The 21,777-nt window shown below is 43.9% G+C and overlaps 1 protein-coding gene and 3 gene segments (V, D, J or C); 1 reads left to right on the forward strand and 3 right to left on the reverse strand.

The window, feature by feature from the left end:
* Positions 1-3,579: 3,579 nt before the first annotated feature.
* LOC128329605 (vomeronasal type-2 receptor 26-like) lies at positions 3,580-11,211 on the forward strand. Its single transcript, XM_053261117.1, has 4 exons — positions 3,580-4,380; positions 4,833-5,057; positions 8,761-8,887; positions 10,310-11,211. Exons 1-4 carry the CDS (start codon positions 3,580-3,582, stop codon positions 11,209-11,211), a joined length of 2,055 nt encoding a protein of 684 aa, XP_053117092.1.
* A 2,417-nt stretch (positions 11,212-13,628) lies between these two features.
* On the reverse strand, positions 13,629-16,250 carry LOC128329606 (immunoglobulin heavy variable 5-51-like). The segment is given in 3 exon segments: positions 13,629-13,802; positions 15,738-16,045; positions 16,166-16,250. Coding segments are annotated over 3 exon segments (531 nt in total).
* A 1,808-nt stretch (positions 16,251-18,058) lies between these two features.
* On the reverse strand, positions 18,059-18,744 carry LOC128330545 (igW heavy chain V region W26-like). The segment is given in 2 exon segments: positions 18,059-18,360; positions 18,675-18,744. Coding segments are annotated over 2 exon segments (351 nt in total).
* An 864-nt stretch (positions 18,745-19,608) lies between these two features.
* Positions 19,609-20,190, reverse strand: LOC128329607 (immunoglobulin heavy variable 3-11-like). The segment is given in 2 exon segments: positions 19,609-19,985; positions 20,100-20,190. Coding segments are annotated over 2 exon segments (426 nt in total).
* Between the last annotated feature and the right edge of the window lie 1,587 nt (positions 20,191-21,777).

The following is a 21,777-nucleotide window of genomic DNA, read 5'->3' on the forward strand; positions in this document are numbered from 1 at the left end:
ACCCAGCACAGTCCAATAGTATATTAAACAAGCCAAAAGTTTACAACAAAAACGGAACAGAGCTTACAGGCAAATAAAAAAGAAAAAGAAATTAGAAGGAAATCATACAACCTCACCCCCAAGCATTCTTTCTTACTTCCTGATCTTAGAACTGCAAGGTGGTTGTTCAGCATCTAGCCCCTCAGAACATGGCTGTAGGTAGTCATTTGTCCCAGATGAGAAGAAAAGAATGGGGTGAGGCACCACAAGCCTCTGAGTCACTTCTCTTTTCAAGAGAACTAAGAAATCACTTGGGTAAGAACTCACTTGAGTATCCCATTCTCCTTCCCTAAGGAGGAAATATCAAAGATCAACTGTTAACAAAGGATGTTCTTATATTTTCTTAGCCGTGTTAGTCAAATGTTATGAAGCATGTGTAAAGAAATAGGAGGCACTCAGAAAGGATTCTAAGATATTTTCCTATAATACTGCATAATACCGCATAAGCTTTCATGAGTGACATCTCACTTCATCAGATGCTGAGGCTGTTCTCACAATCAGCGTAGCCCAGGTGAGGGGAGTCTTGCCTGGGTTAGGCTACTCATGTGGAGTGCCTAGATCCACACAGATCCCCGTGCTCCTGCCCAGCCTAACCCCACTCCTAAGCCTGGCTCTTAGCTGAGGTTAAGGGAGGAAGCACTCCCTAATCCCAGATGCTTGCATGCCACTCGAGGAGGCACAGAGATGGGCACCTAGAGTGCCCATCTGATGGAGGAGCCTGTCAATGGACTGTGCTCATGGCATGGTGTATTGTGGGATATCTGAAGGCCTGTATGCATCATCCCTGCCTCTGGAGCTCCATTCTGCGTGGCACAGTGTGAATCATCTGCAAGTGCAGTCCACGCTCCCAGCAGAATTTCTGTGGTCATCTGAGGGGAAGGTGAGTTGGAGCAGCCTTCACCCCCACCCGCCCAGTCATGTGAATGGCCCTATTTTCTCCAGTTGTTACTGGAAAAATGCAGGAAAATGGGCAGTTGAATCACAGGATAGTAACATTCTAAGATGCTTCAAGGAGCAGGGTTTAAGCTACATCAAATATAATTCTTATAGTGTGACAGGAAACCATAGTTTATTTATTCCTTGTCCAAGACAATCAAATGCTGTAAACCACTTAGAGACTTTGGTGGTGGGAAGTATACAAATTCATTGAACAAACAAACAAACAAATAAATAAATGTCTGAATAAATTTCTGTTCCGCTATTTCCTGGTCCACGTGTCTCCCAGAATGAATATTTTTCAGTACAGACACTCTCAGGTCCATGACACTGTGAATGTGCACATTAAAATGCTCACCAATGTGTTTCTTGGTAATCTTATTTCAGATGTCAGATTTATGTCCTTTCAGTCTTTTTCTAAGAGACAATCCCATTTATCCGATATAAATGGCTGATGGGTATTTGGTACAAGATGTTACATATACCACATTCATCAGTGCCTTCATCAATATTAACACAGGAATTTGGCTTATCTGCCCATCTACCACAATGAGGACCCAACCAGAAAAGGATATCTATAGCTATAAGGTTTTTGTGAACTCGTAGGTGTATGTTAAGTGTCCTCAAGCCTGGGCAATGGGTTCACCCATTATTGATCCCTAAGGTTCTCTCTGGAAAACAAAAACCAACTAAGTGCTCATTTGTATCAATGAAATCGAATGTCTGCAGAAGACAAACATTATCCAACTGGTCAGGTGAGAAAAGTACAGGAAACAGATTTGTGGGTGCCAGTCTTCAGTGAAATAGAGTTTTAAAGGCATAGAAACCAAACTGGTGACTCTGACCACAGGCCTACAGGGAAACCTTTCTCTACATTTGCAGCTTCTTTCCACAGTTGATTGCTCATTGTGTGTGTTTGTGTGTTCTCATTCCAGTGGTGGTGATAGTACACTATATTTACATAAGATTGTTTCAAAATTAGATTGCCCTGCTTAAATCCAGAGTAGTCCATTGCTGTAATGCAACAGTTTTATACCCTGTAGAATTTGTTTGTGAAAGAACGTATTAATCCTTCTGCAGTATGGTGACCAAGTTCTACCAGCATGTCCTGGCACTGGAATTTGCCATAAATGAGATCAACAAAAACCAGAAGATCTTGCCCAATGTCTCTCTTGGGTTCCATATCTATGATAGCTATTATAATGAAAGGATGGTCCATCGTACCACTCTGGACCTGCTCTTCAAACTTCATAGATTTGTCCCCAATTATATATGCGGTGGCCAGAAGAACCTTATAGCTGTTATTGGGGGACTTGGCTCTGATATCTCCTTCCATATGGCAGACATCCTAAGTCTCTACAAGATTCCACAAGTAAGCTCTGTGCATGGGAGATCAGAGCTTCTTCCTGATCTTAAGTATGGTTCATTCTTCTCTTCTTCTGGGAGTGATTTAATGGTTTGGAGAGATGACCAGAGAATGACTGAACAAAACGCCTTTTTATTATATTTACAGTAAGTTAAATGGAGAATGCTTCTGTCAGGCTAGGAGAACAGAAAATACAGGATGGAGTCAGAGGTGTCAAGCATAATGGTTCCTCAGAAATTGTATCATATGTCAAAATATTAGCAGTAGACTCCTTGACTTCAATCCGGGATTTCAGTGCACCAAATATTTCCTGAATAATAGGTACTCGTTGAAAGTGTCGACTCAATGTGTGGCAGCTGTAAAAAAAAAAAAAAAAAGGCCAATTCCATGTTAGGAATCATTAGGAAGGGGCCTGGAAAAAAAACTGCTAATATTATAATGCCCTTATAGAAAAATATGGTGCGGCCACACCTGGAGTACTGCATACAATTCTGGTCACCACATCTAAAAAAGGACATTGTAGAACTGGAAAAGGTGCAGAAGAGGGCAACCAAGATGATCAAGGGCCTAGAGCACCTTTCAGGCTAGGCTGCAACACCTGTGGTTATTTAGTTTAGAAAAAAGACGAGAAATGATAGGGGTCTATAAAATCATGCATGGTGTGGGGAAAGTAGAGAGAGAGAAATTCTTCTCCCTCTCCCATAACACTAGAACCAGGGGTCTACCCATGAAATTGATTGCCAGGATATCTAGGACCAGCAAACGGAAGTACTTTTTCACACAACACATAATCAACTTGTGGAATTCTCTGCCACGAGATGTGGTGACAGCCAACAATCTGGATGGCTTTAAGAGGGGTTTGGATAACTTCATGGAGGAGAGGACTATTGACGGCTCCTAGTCGGAGGGCTATAGGCCACTTCCAGCCTCGGGGGTGGGGTGCCTCTGGGTACCAGTTGCGGGGAAGTAACAGCAGGGGAGAGAGCATGCCCTCAACTCCTGCCTGTGGCTTCCAGCAGCATCTTGTGGGCCATTGTGCGAAACGGGATACTGGACTAGATGGGCCTTGGGCCTGATCCAGCAGGGCTGTTCTTATGTTCTTATGTACTCAGCTACATATTTATTCAGATCCTTTTCATAAACCATCTCTAAATTATCTGTACATTTCCTTTTAGCTGACATATGGCTCATTTGCCCAAGAAGAAAAAGCTACAGCACAGGTCCCATCCTTTTACTGCATGGTCCCAAATGAGGCCCATCAATACATGGGGATTATCCGGTTGCTTCAGTCTTTTGATTGGACATGGATTGGGGTATTTGCTGTGGATGATGAGAGTGGAGACCACTTCTTGGGGGCCCTGGAGCCATTACTTTCCCAAAATGCTATCTGTTCAGCCTTCACAGAAAGAATCCCAAACCAAGGCAATTTCCTTGACGTTACCGAACTCGGTAGTAGGGGACAAAATATTTATAAAGCATTCATGGATAAGAAAGCCAAGACATTTGTCATCTATGGTGAAACAAGTACCTTTATATGCCTGAGCACCTTAATCGCTATAGCAGCTCCTGAGTATGAGGAAAACAGATCTGTTGGAAAAGTGTGGATTATGACAGCCCAGATTGAGTTTGCAATAGTGGGCCTCATAAGGAACTGGAAATTTGAAATATTCAACGGTACCTTTTACTTTGCTCTTCATGCAAATGAACCTGTAGGGTTTCAGGTATATCTTCAGAATGTAAAACCTCAGTGGTCCCATGAAGATAATTTTCTGAAGGACTTCTGGGAACAAGCCTTTGATTGTTCCTTTCCAAATCTCCAGATGCTCGTGGAAGATGATAGAACTTGTACTGGGGAGGAGAGGCTGGAGAGCCTTCCTGAGTCTGTTTTTGAAATGTGCTTGACTGGCCACAGCTACAGCATCTATAATGCTGTCTATGTTGTAGCACATGCTTTGCATGCCATGGACTCCTCTAGATCCAAACACAGAGCAATAGAGGGGGGTAAAAGAGTTGACATTCAGGATCTACAGCCTTGGCAGGTAAATGTCTCCACAATGCAATAGTTTCATTGTCATGAACACTTTTGTAGACCATAAAACTGCATCCAACTTTCTCCTCCATGAATAAGGGATTGAATGATTTTGTTTACATTACGCATCGATGAAGTTTGCAGGCTCACATTTATGTCTTATGCTTGGATTTCTCTTAAGGGTGGGGGAGATTATCTATAAATTGTCAATATTATACTGCTGTAAGACAGGTGTATTTTCTGGCTGGCTATTTGCATTTTTGTTTAATTTTTGGAATTAATCTTTTGAACTTTCTTTGTTTTTGATGATGACAGCAGCTGCCATGAACCTAGGAAAGGAGTCTAATAAACTATTTAAGTCAATTAAATAATAAAACTGCATAAAACTATGTAATCAGTGAACAGTGTTTGTACATTTGAGCAGGAAGTCCCTAATATCTTGTTTTGGTCTCATTCTATTAGCTCCACCCACTTCTTCAAGGCATTTGGTTTAACAATTCAGCAGGAGAGTGTGTGTCCTTTAATGAGAACTGGGAATTGTCAACTACTAGATTTGATGTCATGAACATGATTATCTTCCCAAACAACTCCTTTCTTAAAGTGAAAGTTGGAACAGTGGATCCCACAGATGGAAAAGGATTCATTCTTAATGAGGGACAAATTGTGTGGCACAGCAGTTTTAACCAGGTGTGGATTCCGGGATATTTTGGGGCAAAACACGATTACAAGGGTCCCCATGCCCCCAAAGTCTCAATGTTCACATTGCTGCATAAGTTGATGCTGCTTACCTTAAGTCCTATTCACTTATTATTTCCATTATATTTCTAAAATATTTTAATTGTTTTTATTCTGTTTTTATGGTTGTATTTTTAGATCATCCACAATGCCTAAGAATATATGTATCAGACAGCCTTTAGATATGATGGATAAGTAAATAAAGTTCAACACATGTACAATTTGCATGCAGTGTACACAGGTACACTTATTCACATGCTGCATTGAACACATGTACAGCAGTACATTTCCTACCTGTACCATTCCCTTAAGGGTCCTGTGCCCAGGTTTACTTTTAAAAAGAATACAGGTACAATTATTCATACAGAATCGTATATGAGTGTACAGACATCTGAATGCAGGTACAAGACAAATCCTGTTCAGACATGGAGGAAACAGAATGCTGCACTTGTGTACAGCTTTTCAGAGTGTGTCCAGAAATCACACCCTGGGGCTGATGCACCCCACAGCCTCAGCCTCCCCATGCTCATCACAGTCTGTCTGAAGAGGCAAAACAATGGCTGTGTTCACATGTAACGCTGAACCACAGGACTCATTGGACTCACAGTTCTGGTCCTTCCTCCCCCTGCTCTCCCATCCGAATTGAAACATTCAGGTCACCTCCCTCTCTACAGTCTTGCTGACTACAAGACTACTCCTGACTAATAATAATAATAATAATACAGAGATGAGGGGGGCTAGCTGGTTGGGCTTCCTTCTTTATTTATTTATTTATTTTTGCATTTATATACCGCCTTTCGTTAAAAAGATAACCCCAAGGCGGTTTACAAAAGTTAAAAACATACAATAAAAAGACAATAAAAATATCATGTTAAAAATATAAAAACATAAAAACAGGCATAAAAACAATACAACAAATAAAAACACAAAGAAGCTGCAGTAGAAAACGATCATGTAAAAGCCTGGGTAAAAAGCCAAGTCTTTAAAAGCTTTCTAAAAGCCGTGATGGAGTCCGAGGAACGAATGGCCACTGGGAGAGCATTCCAGAGTCTGGGGGCAGCAACAGAGAAGGCCCTGTCCCGAGTGCACGACAGCCGGGCCTCCCTCATTGTCGGCACCTGGAGCAGGGCCCCCTCAGATGTCCTTGTCAAGCGGGCAGCAACCCGTGGGAGCAGGCGGTCCCTCAGATACCCCGGGCCCAAACCGTTTAGGGCTTTAAAGGTCAAAACCAGCACCTTGAATTGGACCCGGAAACGAACCGGCAGCCAGTGCAGCTCTTTCAAAATGGGGGTGATATGTTCCCAACGGGCAGCTCCGGATAAAACCCTCGCTGCCGCGTTTTGCACTAGCTGCAGTTTCCGGATATTCTTCAAGGGCAGCCCCACGTAGAGCGCGTTACAGTAATCCAGCCGTGACGTGACTAAGGCATGGGTAACCGTGGCCAGATCTGCCTTCTCGAGAAAGGGACGCAGCTGGCGCACCAGCCGAAGCCGTGCAAAGGCACCCCTGGCCACCGCCTCCACCTGAGCTTCCAAAAGCAGAGCCGGGTCCAGTAGTACCCCCAAGCTGCGTACTTGCTCCTTCAAGGGGAGTGCAACCCCATCCAGAACTGGTAAAATCTCCTCATCCCGATTGGCTCTCCTACTGACCAACAGTACCTCCGTCTTATCCGGATTCAATTTCAGTTTGTTAGCCCACATCCAACCCATCACGGCCTCCAGCCCCCGATTCAGGACATCCACCGCCTCCCTAGGATCAGATGACAAGGAGAGATAGAGCTGAGTGTCATCCGCATATTGCTGACAACTCAGTCCAAATCTCCGGATGACCTCTCCCAGCGGCTTCATGTAGATGTTAAACAGCATGGGGGACAAGACCGATCCCTGCGGGACCCCACAGGCCAACGGCCACGGGGCCGAGCAGTAGTCCCCCAGCACCACCTTCTGAACCCTCCCCTCAAGAAAGGACCGAAACCACTGCAACGCAGTGCCTCCGATTCCCATACTCGAGAGGCGGCCCAGAAGGATACCATGGTCGATGGTATCGAACGCCGCCGAGAGGTCCAGCAGAACCAACAGGGACGCACTCCCCCTGTCTAGTTCCCGGCGTAGGTCATCCACTAGGGCGACCAAGGCAGTCTCAGTCCCATACCCGGGGCGGAAGCCAGATTGAAAAGGGTCCAGATAATCCGTATCATCCAAGACCCTCTGCAGACCCAGCTTTACAGAAGGACAGCCCCAGAAACCAATAACAGCTGGAGCAAAGGAGGAGTTTCCTCCCTCAACTTCAGTTGTGAAGCAATCAGACTGTGGTGCTAGCATTTGGACATAACACAGGCACCATGGAACTGAGGGTCCAGCCAGCAGACCTCACTACAAACCAAAGGTACAAATCACTGTCCAAGTAGGGAAAACGTGGGTCCATTTTCTTTCTTAACTGCAGTTGCCCACATTCAGACAACTGAATATTTGGTTCAAAACTTGAAACTGGAGACTCCTTTACCTCCGGTTTCTTGTTACGAGTCAATGCAGCCAATGTAATTGTGATCATGGTAACTTCCTGAGCAATAGACTAGGGTTTGCCATTTTAGAGGGGAGAGTTTTATGCAGCAGAGGATCCATGTGTGATGAGAGAGTGGCTCATTAAGAGTACCTGGAGACAGATGCTTAAGGTCAAAAAGAGTTTTTAGGGAAATCACAAGCTAGGACAGAAAACCCGTGTCCTGCATCTAGCTACCTCAGGGTGCTGGGAAGAGAGGAGGAAGAAGCAGGAAGGAAGTAACCTGAGAATATCAGTCAACTAGGCTCAGAGTAGAGACAAAAGAGGGAAATCAAGATGGATTATCTTACTCACTACGTCTTCTCCTAAAGCCCCAAGTGGTCAGTAGAATAAACTGGTTTAGAGGGCTGATGCTTGCTTGAGGAGTCCAAAGCTTTCTGATCATGAACACAGTCATGAACACACTTAACCGTGCTTCGCTTTCACTGTGATGAGCATTGGGAGGGTTATGCTTCCCAGGATATCAGTGCTGGGGCTAGGAGTTCCGGGAACATTATGTAATGCTCTGCACTAGGGATGTGTGAACTGGCTTCAGATCCAGCTGGTTCCCCATCTAACTGGTTTGAGAGTTCACCCTTGAGCTGGACGTAGCCCGGTTCGGCTCGACCTCCAGCCAGTCCCCGCTGGGCCAGCTCGGAGCTGGTCATGGGTTCACTATCTTGAAAAAAATTAAACTCACCGCCAGGTCCAGGTTAAATCTGCTGTCTCCAGGGATTGCTGCTGAAGAAACAGAGGGAACTCTATAGCTTTTCCATCCCCTGTGGCCTCCTCATGGTCCTTACAGGGCTGGTTTGGGACATTTTGGGGCCTTTCCGGCCCTCTCCCGGCTCACTGAGGCCTTTTGAAGGCTGCCCCATGTGTGTATAAGCTATTTGTGTGCCCAGTGACCCAGTAGCCTGATTGAGTAGACGGTTTCCTTCCTCTAGACCCTAGCTTGTTCTCACCCAATAAGATCTGCCATGTTCAGTAGTTATCTATTGCAGGACTGCTGCATGAACACCATTTTTTTCTTTCTTTGTAGATAAACTGATGATTTTTAAAAATAAAAATCAGTTTAACTTCTCTGATACTAAACGTTCTTTATATGTTTTAATAGGTGCCTCCCCTATCCCAGTGTAGTGATTCTTGCCTCCCGGGTTATCAGAAGAAAAGGAAAGAAGGGGAAATGTTTTGCTGCTATGATTGTGCTGTATGCTCAGAAGGGGAAATCTCGGTCCAGAAGGGTAGGTGATGTGTTGCACCAAATATCTCAACATATGGGGTTAAGAAAGATGACTGTTTATTAAGTGTCTCATGCTGCCAATAGCTTAAGTTTTTTTGTTTTGTTTTGTTTTTCCATATTCATCTGTATCTGTTTGGAAATCTGGCAAAATGGATCACACAAGAATTTCCAACCAGGTGAATTGCATAAAGGCGGATCTCACTATATGTGGTACCACTATTCACGGATCCGTGTATCTGCGATCTGAAAATATGCACCGGGCATATGTGGGTACAGAAAGTGTTAAAAGTTATCTGCAACATTAATGGGTGGAGGGAGAGGTTGCCCAGCAGGGGCAAACTAGAAGTTGTGCAGTTTGCTGTGCAAGAGCAAGGTTGTTTGCACCAGTGCAACACTAGTTTGGAACAAATGCTCCAGACTTAGCAAAACTACCAAGTACAGAATCCTTGCGCTGACACAGCATGTTTGCCCTCTTTGAAAGTCTGCATGTCAGCAATGGTCTATAGCAGGGGTAGGCAACCGTGGAACTACAATTTCCATCATCCTCAGTCACAATTTGTTCCTCTATAGAAACTAGAATCTTCACAACACCTTTAAAACAAGGTTGATTCTCATGACTATGTCCAGCATGGCAGCCAAAGACTGAACTTCTGGTTTCCCAGACTGTCTTGTGAGCATATCAGCTTTGGCTACATTGGTGCTGCCAACGCCTGCAAAGTGCTTGTAGGAGTGATGTGCACAGCAAGGCTGTTGTGCTAGATAGTTCTAATTTGGGCGCTTGCACTCAGGCCTAGTGTTGCACCTATCCTTATCCGCAGTCCCTCTTATCTTGCCACAGAGAATGATGCAAATCTGCCCTTGGTCCTTGTACAGTACTTTGCGCAAGTGGACAGAGAGTACAAGAAACTGTGCAACCTTGAGCATCCACTCAGCTATACAACCTTAGGAAAAGAGTAACATAGGAAGCTGCCATATACTGAGTCAGCCCATTGGTCCATCTACCTGAGCATTGTCTCGACCAGGGTTTCTCAACGTGTGGGTCCCCAGATGTTATTGGACTTCAACTCCCATAATCCCCAGCCCCATTGGCCTTTGGTTGGGAATTTAAACAAACAAACAATAGTGGAGCCAACTATTAGCACAACTATTAGCATTAGCACAGAGACTGGATGTCAGTTACAACAAATATAACTTGGAGCTAATACAAATAGTGAAGCCAACTATATAGTTCTGCTACTAAGAATAAGGATAAGCAGCAAAATCAAGAATCCTACCATGTCTTTCCACAAGATTATTTCCACACTGAATTCAGGATGCAGAGTTCAGCATAAGCAGCAACACCGATACCAGAAACTGTGAGCATCAGCCTCAATTCACACTTACATTTGAAATGAAATTGATCTTTCCCTCTTTTCCCCTCTAGATGTGTCGGATTGTTCCAAATGTCCAGAAGATCAATATCCAAGCAAGAGCCATGATGAATGCATCCCCAAAAGTCTAAGCTTTCTGTCCTATGAAGAACCTTTAGGGATCAGTTTAGCCTCTGTTGCTGTTTCTTTGTCCCTGATCACAGCCTTGGTGCTAGGAACTTTTATAAAGCATAAAGAAAGCCCCATAGTCAAAGCCAACAACAGAGACATCACTTACGCGCTCCTCCTCTCCCTGATGCTCTGCTTCCTCTCTACCTTACTATTTCTTGGTCAGCCAAATAAGTTGACCTGCTTCACCCGACAATCTGCTTTCGGCATCATCTTCTCAGTGGCTGTTTCATGTGTGTTGGCCAAAACCATCACTGTGGTTGTAGCATTCATGGCCACCAAACCAGGGTCCAGCATGAGGAAGTTGGCCGGAAAAAGACTAACCAAATTCACTGTCCTTTCCTGTTCTCTTTTTCAAGTAGGTATTTGTGCAGTGTGGCTAGGAAACTCTCCCCCATTCCCTGTCTTGGACATGCAGTCACTGCCTGAAGAGATCATAGCAGAATGTAATGAAGGTTCTCTTGTCATGTTTTATCTTGTCCTGGGCTACATGGGACTTCTGTCCATCATCAGCTTCATGGTGGCTTTCCTAGCCAGGAAATTGCCAGACACTTTTAATGAAGCCAAGTTCATCACCTTCAGTATGCTGATGTTCTGTAGTGTTTGGTTGTCTTTTGTTCCAACCTACCTGAGCACCAAAGGGAAATCCATGGTGGCTGTGGAGATCTTCTCCATCTTAGCCTCCAGCGCTGGATTACTGGTTTGTATCTTTTCCCCTAAATGCTACATCATTTTGCTGAAGCCTAAAGTAAACAGCAGAGAGCAGCTAATTAGAAGAAAGAATTAAATAATCTAAGATCTTTAAAAAATATAAAACAGAAGTCCTTGTCTGGTTAGTATGGAATGTAGAATAGGACTCTACTCACCTTGTCAGTTTAGGATTTTATCTATGCCAGCCCTGTAAATTCTACTTACATGTCCCAAGCAAGCATGAATAAACAAATGCCAGATTCATATTAATAAAGATTGGTGAATATAGAGGCATATCTAGGGAAAATAGGGCCTACGGCAAGAACTGAAATTGCGCCCCCTGTCCAAACATCTGACATTCATCTATCAGATAACTTTGCCATAATAGCTCAAAAATACAAGTCAAGCTCATTAATCTTTTAATATTTCAAAAACTATTTAGCAGTGGACGAAGCCAGACCAAAAAATGCTGGAAAACTACAAATTTCAGTATGCTGGGGCTCATGAAATACTCAAATACTATGTGGAGGTGTACTTGGAAAACTAATGTCTAATTCTCTCTGCTATGCATTGTAGCATCACTATTACATAAGTTTAAAATAAATGGAGAATTTGACTTTTCCCAGATACTCGGAAAATAATAAGGATATGCAGAGTAAACTGTGTTACTGCTTGGAATATATTCTAGTATTTCAGAAAGACAGTTGAAATAAGAGAAAGAGAGCAAGAAACCCAGTGGGCCTTAATGCTAAGGATTTTACACTGATTCAAAGACAAACTCACCATTAAATAGTCATATTATTAAGACATCACATTTAACTCACTTATCACAAGAAGCAAAGTAAGAGCAAATGAATACAATCCTAGCTCATAAGCTTCAGCTCAGTATTCAAAAGCCCTCTGTACATAGTGCCAGACTGAAAATGTGTACAGTGACTTATATTATATTATATTTTAAAAATACCTGTAGCCCCTTCAGGAGCTTCCTAAAGGCTGTGGGGTGGGTCTACAAAGGTTCCCCCTCCCCTCGCTGGCCTCTAGGGCTTTGCAGGGACCATTTGAGCATGTGTGGTGGTATATATATAGCCGCTGAAAACAAAATGGCTGCCGTGAATGCTCAAATGGCCTCTGCGAGGCCCGGCATGGCCTAGGGCCTCACAGAGGCCATTTGAGCATGCACAGTAGCCATTTTATTTTTGGTGGCCATTTTTTTTTATTAATTTTAAAAAATGGTGCCCCCCTTCAAGTGGCTCCCGGGGCATGTGCCCTACCTGCCCCACCATAGATACACCCCTGGGTGAATAACACTTATTATGGTATGATGCCTGTGTAGTCTTCTCTAATGAGTAGTCTTAGTTGTTAATTAGTTATGTAGAATTCAGGCTGTTGTCATTTAGGCTTCATTGCATCCACCAGATCAAGTGAGTCAGCAACGATCCTTCTATCAGAAATAAAATGCTCTGTAGAGTAGCTGAGAGCATTATCTGGTGGATGCGATGAACGACATAATCTGTGTTTGGAAGCAACACCACTGAAGAAGGCTTTATTTTGGCTGAAATGTGTCTGGCATGGCTGAGCAGTCTAAAGGCACTGGATTAAGTCTCCAGTCTCTTCAGGGGCATGGGTTTGAATCCCACCACTGCCAAGAAGTCTTTGAGAGCCTGTATAGTGTAGTGGTTAGAGTGGTGGACTAGGAGTGGGAAGACCTGATTTTGGATCCCCATTCAACCATGAAACTCATTGCGTGACTCTGGGCCAGTCATGTATCTCTCAGCCTAACCTACCTCACAGGGTTGTTGTGAGGATAAAAATAACCATGTACACCATTATGAGCTCCTTGGAGGAAGAGCAGGATATTAGTGTTAAAAAAGGGATCAGGACAATTGTTACATTTGGACTTCTTCAACTGGAGAACTTACCAACTTCATTTGGTTCCTTATGGAATTGACTTATGCCAAGATATATGATTATGTCCTAGACATGGACTAATTATTGGTGGAATTTTGGAGTATACATATTTCCACTTTTTACTTTGTGGTGATACTGGTTTTGTTCTTGAATTAACAATCTTTTGTACACTTGATTTTATTATCAGCATGTTATAAATATTGTAATTCTAAATAATATATTTTTATTCTATCTATCTATCTATCTATCTATCTATCTATCTATCTATCTATCTATTTGAGTTCTTTTGTGTTTTGTCTGGAGGAACCCACAACAGCCTGGAGCTGGACCAGAAAGAATGGCAGCTGCTGACTGTTGATAAATATTGCGTCAGGCAATTCCTTGGGGGATACTTATTTCTGCCTTGTGTTTCTGATGTGTGGGTCTCTGATGCCCTCTCTGGTCACATCTCTGAAGTTCAAGCAATGAAGAGTTTTTGTCTCAGATCTAGTGGGAATTCTCTCACTGTGCATTTCTTGCACAGTAATACACAGCTGAGTCCTCTGCTTTCAGAGTGTTCATTTGCAGGTAAAAGTTTGAGCTGTCTGTTGAGGCTGTGAATTTCCCTCAGATTGCAGAGGAATAGCAACTGGTTCCAGCAGCATAGTACTCAACAAGCCATTCCAGGCCTTTCCCTGGTTTCTGCTGGACCCACTCCACAACGCAGCTGTTAACATTGAATCCTGTGACCACACAAGTCAGTTTATAGGATTCTCCCGGTTTTCTCACCACTGACTCTGACTGGGTCAGAAAAAAGGGAGTAAAGGAGTCAAGACGGGAAAATCAACATTCCAACGTTATCATTTGAAAACATGGAGGGGAGAGGAATTACATTGTAAAATCAAACATACACAAAGAGAAGGAAACCAGTGCAATTACTACTGGAAATAAGGGTGCCATAGCAGAGAAATGGGCTGGATCTCAGAGGCACGTCAGAAAATCTGTGTGAGTTGGGAGGCCCTGAGAGTTTAAGTAGGAAGAGGAAGTTCTCTGGCTTTTGCATACATTTGCCCACCTAGGAGGGGCTGTATTAATATGGGACCAAGAACAACCCTTGAAAAGATGGGAATCCCAGGCAGCAGCTGTTTTGGGAAAGAGGAGCAACAGTTTCCCACATGCATCTTGGATGATTGGTGAAAGTTATCTAGAGGAATTTGCTCAGCTGGTCATTACTTTTTGGGTCCCACCTTCTCCCTGCTTGTGTGTGCTCTGGAATGTGCTGTTTTATCAGGGAAGGGGGCATGCTATGGTGGGGGTGGGAGTGCTACCTGGTCTGCTTTGAGTCCATGTGTTCCAAGCTCAACGGAAGGCCAAACAACATATTGTATTAAGCGTGTTATTAGGGATGAGGTACCTTTTTCCACCCAGGAAATATCAGCCACCACAATGTCCTGCTTTGAACATAGATTACAACAGGGAGGAAGGGCTCTCTAACAATATATGCCTGCCATGATCCCACTCAGGATTGGGCCTCCTATGGCTTCTCCTTGTCCTGAGAGGAAAATGGGATTAATGGGTTTAAACCCTCTCTCCCCACACACATCATACTTCCAAATCAGACTGGACCTCTACACAGATGATAGTTACTCAGGAAAAAAAGGAACAAGCACCTCAGCCCTAATCAAGGCTTTAATGTAAGGCAGGTTCAGGATTGCAAGAAAATAAGGTGGGAGGAAACTGAGGTTTCTGGCAAATGCACACTCTAGGTGCAAGCAGCAACTTGCACTCATTTCCATGTCATTCGAAACCAAAATGTCAAATTGCCAGTGTTGGCTTCCCTCCACCACTGGATATCTGTAACCAACACCTGAAGTGGAGCGGAAAATATTGGACAACATGAACCCGCCAATAGCTTGGCTCTAAGTAACTTTTGATACATATACAAGGGCTGTTCTCCTAAGTATTATTAGGGGAGGAGAAGGTTCCTATCATAGTTCAGGAGCTGGGCATCCTTCCATTTTCTGATTGTGTGTGACTTTAGAACCGGGTAGGAGGTGGAAGACCCGATCATGTGCAAAACCTGAGCTCAGTATGTGTGTTTTTCCTCAGTTGGGAAGGAATCAGGGTAGAGTATGTTTGACCTGTCAAGCTGGATTTACCACACAAGCAAACTACCCACCATTGTCCTTGTTTTAAAGTTGCAGGTAATAAAAAATGGGAATGCTCCTATTCTAATATTTATTGTGAGGACTAGGCTACATTGTCAAACACTAGCCTTTGGCTATTTCTGCCTGTGGTCATCATTGTGGCTGGGAACGATGGGAGTTGTAGTCTAACATCATCTGGGGACCTGAAATCCCAGCTCATTATGGGACAAACTGCACCTGAGGAGCATTCCTCTAAATTATTAAAGGAATTGAAAGTTTTAAATGGAAAAATTATGGGAAATTATACAAGGGAAGCATGGGTTGGAAAAGCAGCAGTGGGAAATGTTTTGATTTACTCTGATGGACAAAAAAAAAAAAAAAAGGAAGACTCCATAGCAACCAAGAACAGGCTGGAGATGGGCCAATTATGACAGCTGTTAGTAAATATTGTATCAAGCAATTCCTTCCGAATAACTCATCTGCCTTGTGTTTCTGATGTGTGGCTCTCTGCTGCCCTCTCTGGTTATTTATATATAACGTTCATGAAGTGAAGGGTTTTTTGTATGAGATGTAGTGAGATTCCTCTCACTGTGCGTCTTGCACAGTAATATATGGCTGTGTCATCTGCTTTCAGACTGTTCATCTGCAAGTAAAAGTTGGAGCTGTCCTTGGAAGCCGTAAACCGCCCTTGGATTGTAGGCGAATAATAATTGCTACTAGAAGCGTAGTAGCTAACAAGCCATTCCAAGCCTGTGCCAGGTTTCTGCCGGACCCATCCCATATAATAGCTGTTAATATCAAATCCAGTGACTGCACAAGTCAGTTTATGAGATTCTCCAGGTTTTTTCACCACCGGATCATTGGACTGGGTCACGACAATCTGCTGTGAGTGAGCACCTGGCAGGGGAAGAAAAGTGGGGGGGGGGGGAAGTAGTCAAAATAGGAAAAATCAACATTCTAAAGTTATCATTTGAAAACAGCTGAGAGAGAAGAATTGAACAGTAAAAACTAACTTACATAAAGTGAAGGAAGCCAGCACAATGAGTATTGGTAATAAGGATGCCATAGCAGAGAAATCAGCTGGATTTTAGGGGGACTTGTCAGGAGGTCTGTGTGAGGTGGGAGGCTCTGAAGGTTTAAGTAGGAAGAGGAGTGCTCTGGCTTTTGCATACATCGACCCACCTAACAGGAGACCATATTAATATGGGACCGAAAAAATATTCTTTGAGAAGATGGGAATCCCAGACTGCTGCCATTTTTTGAAAGAAGAGGAGCAACAAATTGCCACATGCAGCTTGGCTCATTGGCAGAAGTCATCTATTTATTTATTTGAGGTATTTGTTCAGCAGGTCCTTATTTTTTGGGTCCCACCTTCTCCCTGCTTGTGGCACTTTGTGCTCTGGAATGTGCTGTTTTATCAGGGAAGGGGGCACATTGTGTTATCATTGTGGCTGGGAATGATGAGAGTTGTAGTCCAACCTCATCTGGGGACCTGAAATTGGGAAACTCTGCTTTGTTGTATCTGAGGCACACTTTTTTTCCCCTTGGAGGCTCCAAGGAAACCACAGAAGTTTTCCTGGGATTGTTCCCAGCACCATTATGGGACAAACTGCACTGGAGGAGCATTCCTCTGAATTCTCAAAGGAATAGAAAGTGGAAAATTTATGGGAAATTATGCAAGGGAAGCATGGGTTGGAAAGGAAGTGGTGGGAACTGCTCTGATAGACTAGAACAGGAAGTCTCTGGAGCAACCAAGAATAGGCTGGAGATGCACCAAAAATGACAGCTGTTGACAGTTAGTAAATATTGTATCAAGTAATTCTTTCAAAATAATTCTTGTGTTTCTGAGGCATGGCTCTCTACTGACTTCTCTGGTTGTTTATGTATAAAATTCATGCAGTGAAGGGTTTTTCTCTGAGATCTCATGAGATTCCGCTCACTGTGTGTCTCTTGCACAGTAATACATGGCCATATGATCTGCTTTCAGACTGTTCATTTGCAAATGGTTGAAATTGTCGCATCTTTAAACTCCCCCCCCAGGGAATAATGGGGATTTCAGCAACCTTTTAACTCCACGTGGGGGGCACCACGGTGGCCCAGAGCGGGTTGTGGTGGCTGTTACCTGAGGTTAAAGGAGCAAGCACTCCTTTAACCTGGGCCACCATATCATGCATTTGCTGGGGCTATGGTTAGCCCCAGCAGACATAGAGAGGGGCACCCAGAGTGCCCATCTCCTGGGGGAATTCCCCAATGCATTGCACATGCCATGCAGTGCATTGTGGGATTCATGGTGGCTGGGACAATGGGTCCCGGCCTCAGAACAATCTGCCTGCTACGCACTGCATGGACCAGGGTGGATAGTGTGGGAGCGTGCTTCATGCTCCCACCAAGTAATGGAGGAGTCTTCCTCCCACCTGCCCACCCGGTTGGTCATGTGAATAGCCCCAGTGTCAAAAAGAGTTGCTCTGTTTCAAGGGTTTGCAGCCTTGGGTGTGCCCAGATGTTGTTGAACTACAACTCTCAACAGAATATTTGGATCTAAGGTTGGGAACCCTGCTCTATTTTACCTGATTTCGTGCCTTCTTCTGAATTGTCAAAGGAATTGAAGGCTTTTAATGGAGGAAGTATGGGGAAATATGTGAGAGAGGCTTAGGAAGGGAAATAGTCTGATTTGCCCGAACACACAAGAACACACAAGACTCAGGAGCAACCCACAACAGACTGGATATGGGCTAAAGAATTACCGCTATTGACTGTTGATCAATATTGTCAAGTGATTCATTGGAGACAACTCTTCTGCCTTGTGTTTCTGATCTGTGGCTTGCTCATGCCCTCTCTGGTCACTTATCTATGAAGTTCATGCAGTGAAGGGTTTTTGTCTGAGATCTAGTGGAATCTCTCTCAATGTGTTTATCTGGCACAGTAATACACGGCCGTATCTTCTGCTTTCAGATTGTTCACATGCAGGCTGAAGCTGGAGCTGTCCTTTGAGGCTGTGAGTCGCCCTTGGATTGCAGGAGAATAAGCACTGTTCCCAGAGTTAAGGTAGTGAACAAGCCATTCAAAGCCTTTGCCAGGTTTCTGCCGGACCCACTCCATCCAGGAGCTGCTAACACTGAATCCAGTGACCGCACAAGTCAGTTGATGGGATTCTCCAGGTTTTTTCACCACTGATTCTGATTGGGTCAGAACCACCTGCTGTGAGAGGGCACCTGGCAGAAGAAGAAAAAGGTAGTAAAGGAGTCCAGACAAGAAAATTAACTTTCCAAAGTTTCCATATTGGAACATGGCAGGGAGGACAATTCAGCTGTAAAAAAAAACCTGTAATATTGTTTTAATGCTGTTTTAAAATATTCTTTTAAATTTTTTTAATTGTTGTGATGTTTTAAACTTTTCATTTTTGTTTTAACTAATGTTTTACGTTGTTTTTATTTTGTTATAAACCACCCAGAGATGTAAGATTTGGGCGGTATAAAAATATGTTAATAAATAAATGAAAAATAAATAAAAATAAAACCAAACATACATGAAGAGAAGGAAACCAGTGAAATGAGCATTGGCAAAATGGATGCCATGGCAGAAAAAGCAGGCTGGATCTCAGAGGGGCTCTATTTTCCTGGTCAGGAAGCCTGGGTTATGTGGTAGGTTTTGAGGGTTTAAGTAGGATGAGGAAGTGCTCTCATTTTTGCATACATCTGCCCATGGTGGAGTGAACAGTATAAATACCAGGACCAAAACCAACTCTTGAGAAGAAAGGAATCCCAGACAGTTGCCATTTTTGGAAAGGACTGGAGGAAGTGTTTGCCACATGGAGCTTGGCTCATTGGTATGAGTCATCTGGAGGAATTTGCTCTGTGGGTTCATCTTTTGTGGGTTTCACCTGCTGCTTGTGGTACATTGTGCTCAGGAATGTGTTGCTTTATCAAAGGAGAGGGCATGCTCCAGTGGGGGAATGAGTGTTGCCCAAGAGTGGCTCCACAGTGGGGGTGAGGAGGAGCAAGCACTGAACACCCACCCACCTGTGTCCCATTTCTGTTTCAGCAATGTGGGACCCAGCTTGCCCACCCATAAATGCACTTTGCCCCTTCTCTGTCTTCCCCAAATATTTTTTTCACGTGATGCCAGAAATATACATGGGAGTATTTATTCTGAGCACAACACTATGATGTGGGAAGCTGCATCTGATGGACCATTGCTTTTTTCCTGAATTCTCAAAGGAATAGAAGGCTTTTAATGGTGGATGTATGAGACATGAGGTGAGAGAGGCATGGGGAGGGAACTGGTCAGACTTGCCCTAGCAGACAAGAACAGGAAGCCTCTGGAGCAACCCACAAGAGGCTGGAGAGGGGCCAAAGAACAACAGCTGTGGACTGTTAATAAATATGGTTATCATGCAATTCCTTGCGGATAGGACTTCTGCCTTGTGTTTCTGATCAGTGGCTCTCTGCTGCCCTCTCTGGTCACTTATCTCTGAAGATCAATGCAGTGAAGAGTTTTTGTCTGAGATCTAGTGGGATTCCTCTCACTGTGTGTCTTGCACAGTAATAAGTGGCTGAGTCTTCTGCTTTCAGGCTGTTCATTTGCAGATAGAAGTTGGAGCTGTCCTTGGAAGCCGTAAAACGCCCTTGGATGGCAGGGGAATAAGCATTGTAACTGTACCCAGACCTAAGATAGTAAACAAGCCATTCCAGTCCTTTGCCAGGTTTCTGTCTGATCCAGCTCATCCAGTAGCTATTCACATTGAATCCAGTGACCGCACAAGCCAGTTTATGGGATTCTCCAGGTTTTTTCACCACTGAATCTGACTGTGTCAGAACCACCTGCTGTGAAAGGACACCTGGTAAGAATAGAGAAAAAGGACAATTGAGTCAAGATGGGAAAATCAGCATTCCACAGGTATCATTTGAAACCACGGCAAGGAGAAGATTTTTTTTTTTTAAACCCAACTTACAACAAGAGAAGGAAGCTAGAGCAATTAATATCAGTAATGAGGATGCCATCGCAGAGAAAAGGACTGGATCTCAGAGGGACTTATCAGGAAGCCTGTGTATGAGACATTATGTAGGAGGCTCTGAGGCTTTAAGAAGGAAGAGTTCTGTCATTTGCATACATCTGCCCACCTTGGAAGGGATGGTATAAATAATAGGACCAAAAGCAACCCTTGAGAAGAAATTAATCCTAGATAGAAGCCATTTTTTTTGAAAGGTCAGGACGAACTGTTTGCCACGTGCAGCTTGGCTCACTGGCTTGAGTCATCTGGATGAATTTGCTCTGTGGGTTCTTATTTTCTGGGTTTCACCTGCTGCTTGTGGTACATGGTGCATAGGGAAGAGGGATGTCTTGCTTTATCAGGGGAGAGGCCATACTCCAGTGGGGGGAAGAGTGTTGCCCAAGGGTGGCACCAGAGAGGGGTTGAAGGGGGCAAGCACTGACCACCCATTCATTTCTGAGAAATGAAAAATCTCCCATTTCCGTTTCATAAATGTGGGACACAGCTCTCCCACCCATAAATACATTCTACCCCTTCTGTGTCCCCACCACAATTTTTTTTTGGGGGGGGGACAAGAGAAATATACCTGGGAGTATCTATTCTGAGCACAACACTATGTTGGGGGAAGCTGCACTTGATAGACTTCTGCCTTTTTCTGAATTCTCAAAGGAACAGAAGGCTTTTAATGGAGGATGTATGAGACAATATGTGAAAAAGGCATAGGGAGGAAACTGGTCACCTTAGCAGACAAGAACAGGAAGCCTCTGGAGCAACCCACAAGAGGCTGGAGAGGGGCCAAAGAACAACAGCTGTGGAGTGTTAATAAATATTGTATCCTGTAATTCTTTGGGGATAGCTCTTCTCTCTTATATTGCTGATAAGTGGCTGTCTGCTGCCCTCTATGTTCATTTATCTCTAAAATTCACAAGGTGAAGGTTTTTGTCTGAGATCTAGTGGGATCTCTCTCACTGTGGATCTCTTGCACAGTAATACATGGCTGTCTCCTCTGCCTTCAAGCTGTTCATTTGCAAGTAGAAGTTGGAGCTGTCTGTTGAGGCGGTGAATCTCCCTTGGATTGCAGAGGAATAGTATTTGCCACCAGAGGTATAATAGTAAACGTGCCATCCCAACCCTTTGCCAGGTGCCTGCTGGACCCATCCCATATAGTAGCTGTTAACATTGAATCCTGTGACTGCACAAGTCAGTTTATGGGATGCTCCAGGTTGTTTCACCACTGACTCTGACTGGGTCAGAACCACCTGCTGCAAGAGGGCACCTGGCAGAGGAAGAAAGAGGAGGAAAAGAGAGTCAAGCTAGGAAAAAACAACATTCCAATGAAAAACCAGCAGGGCTTTGAATTAAGTTGTAAAACTCAACACACTTAAGAAGGAGGCAGACAGAGCCAGGAGTACTGGGAATAGCTGAGAGAGGAGCTGGATCTCAGATGGGCTCTGCGTTCCTGGTCAAGAAGTCTTTGTGAGGTGGGAGGCTCTGAGAGTTTAAGTAGGAGGAGGAAGTGCTCTGGCTTTTGCATACATCTGCCCACCTAGGAGGGGATGGTATTAATAAGGGACCAAAAACAACCTTTGAGAAGATGGGAATCCTAGTTAGCAGAGAATTTTTGGTAAAGGATAGGAGA

Source organism: Hemicordylus capensis, chromosome 6, assembly GCF_027244095.1.
Source record: "Hemicordylus capensis ecotype Gifberg chromosome 6, rHemCap1.1.pri, whole genome shotgun sequence".
Taxonomy (NCBI): Eukaryota; Metazoa; Chordata; class Lepidosauria; order Squamata; family Cordylidae; genus Hemicordylus; species Hemicordylus capensis.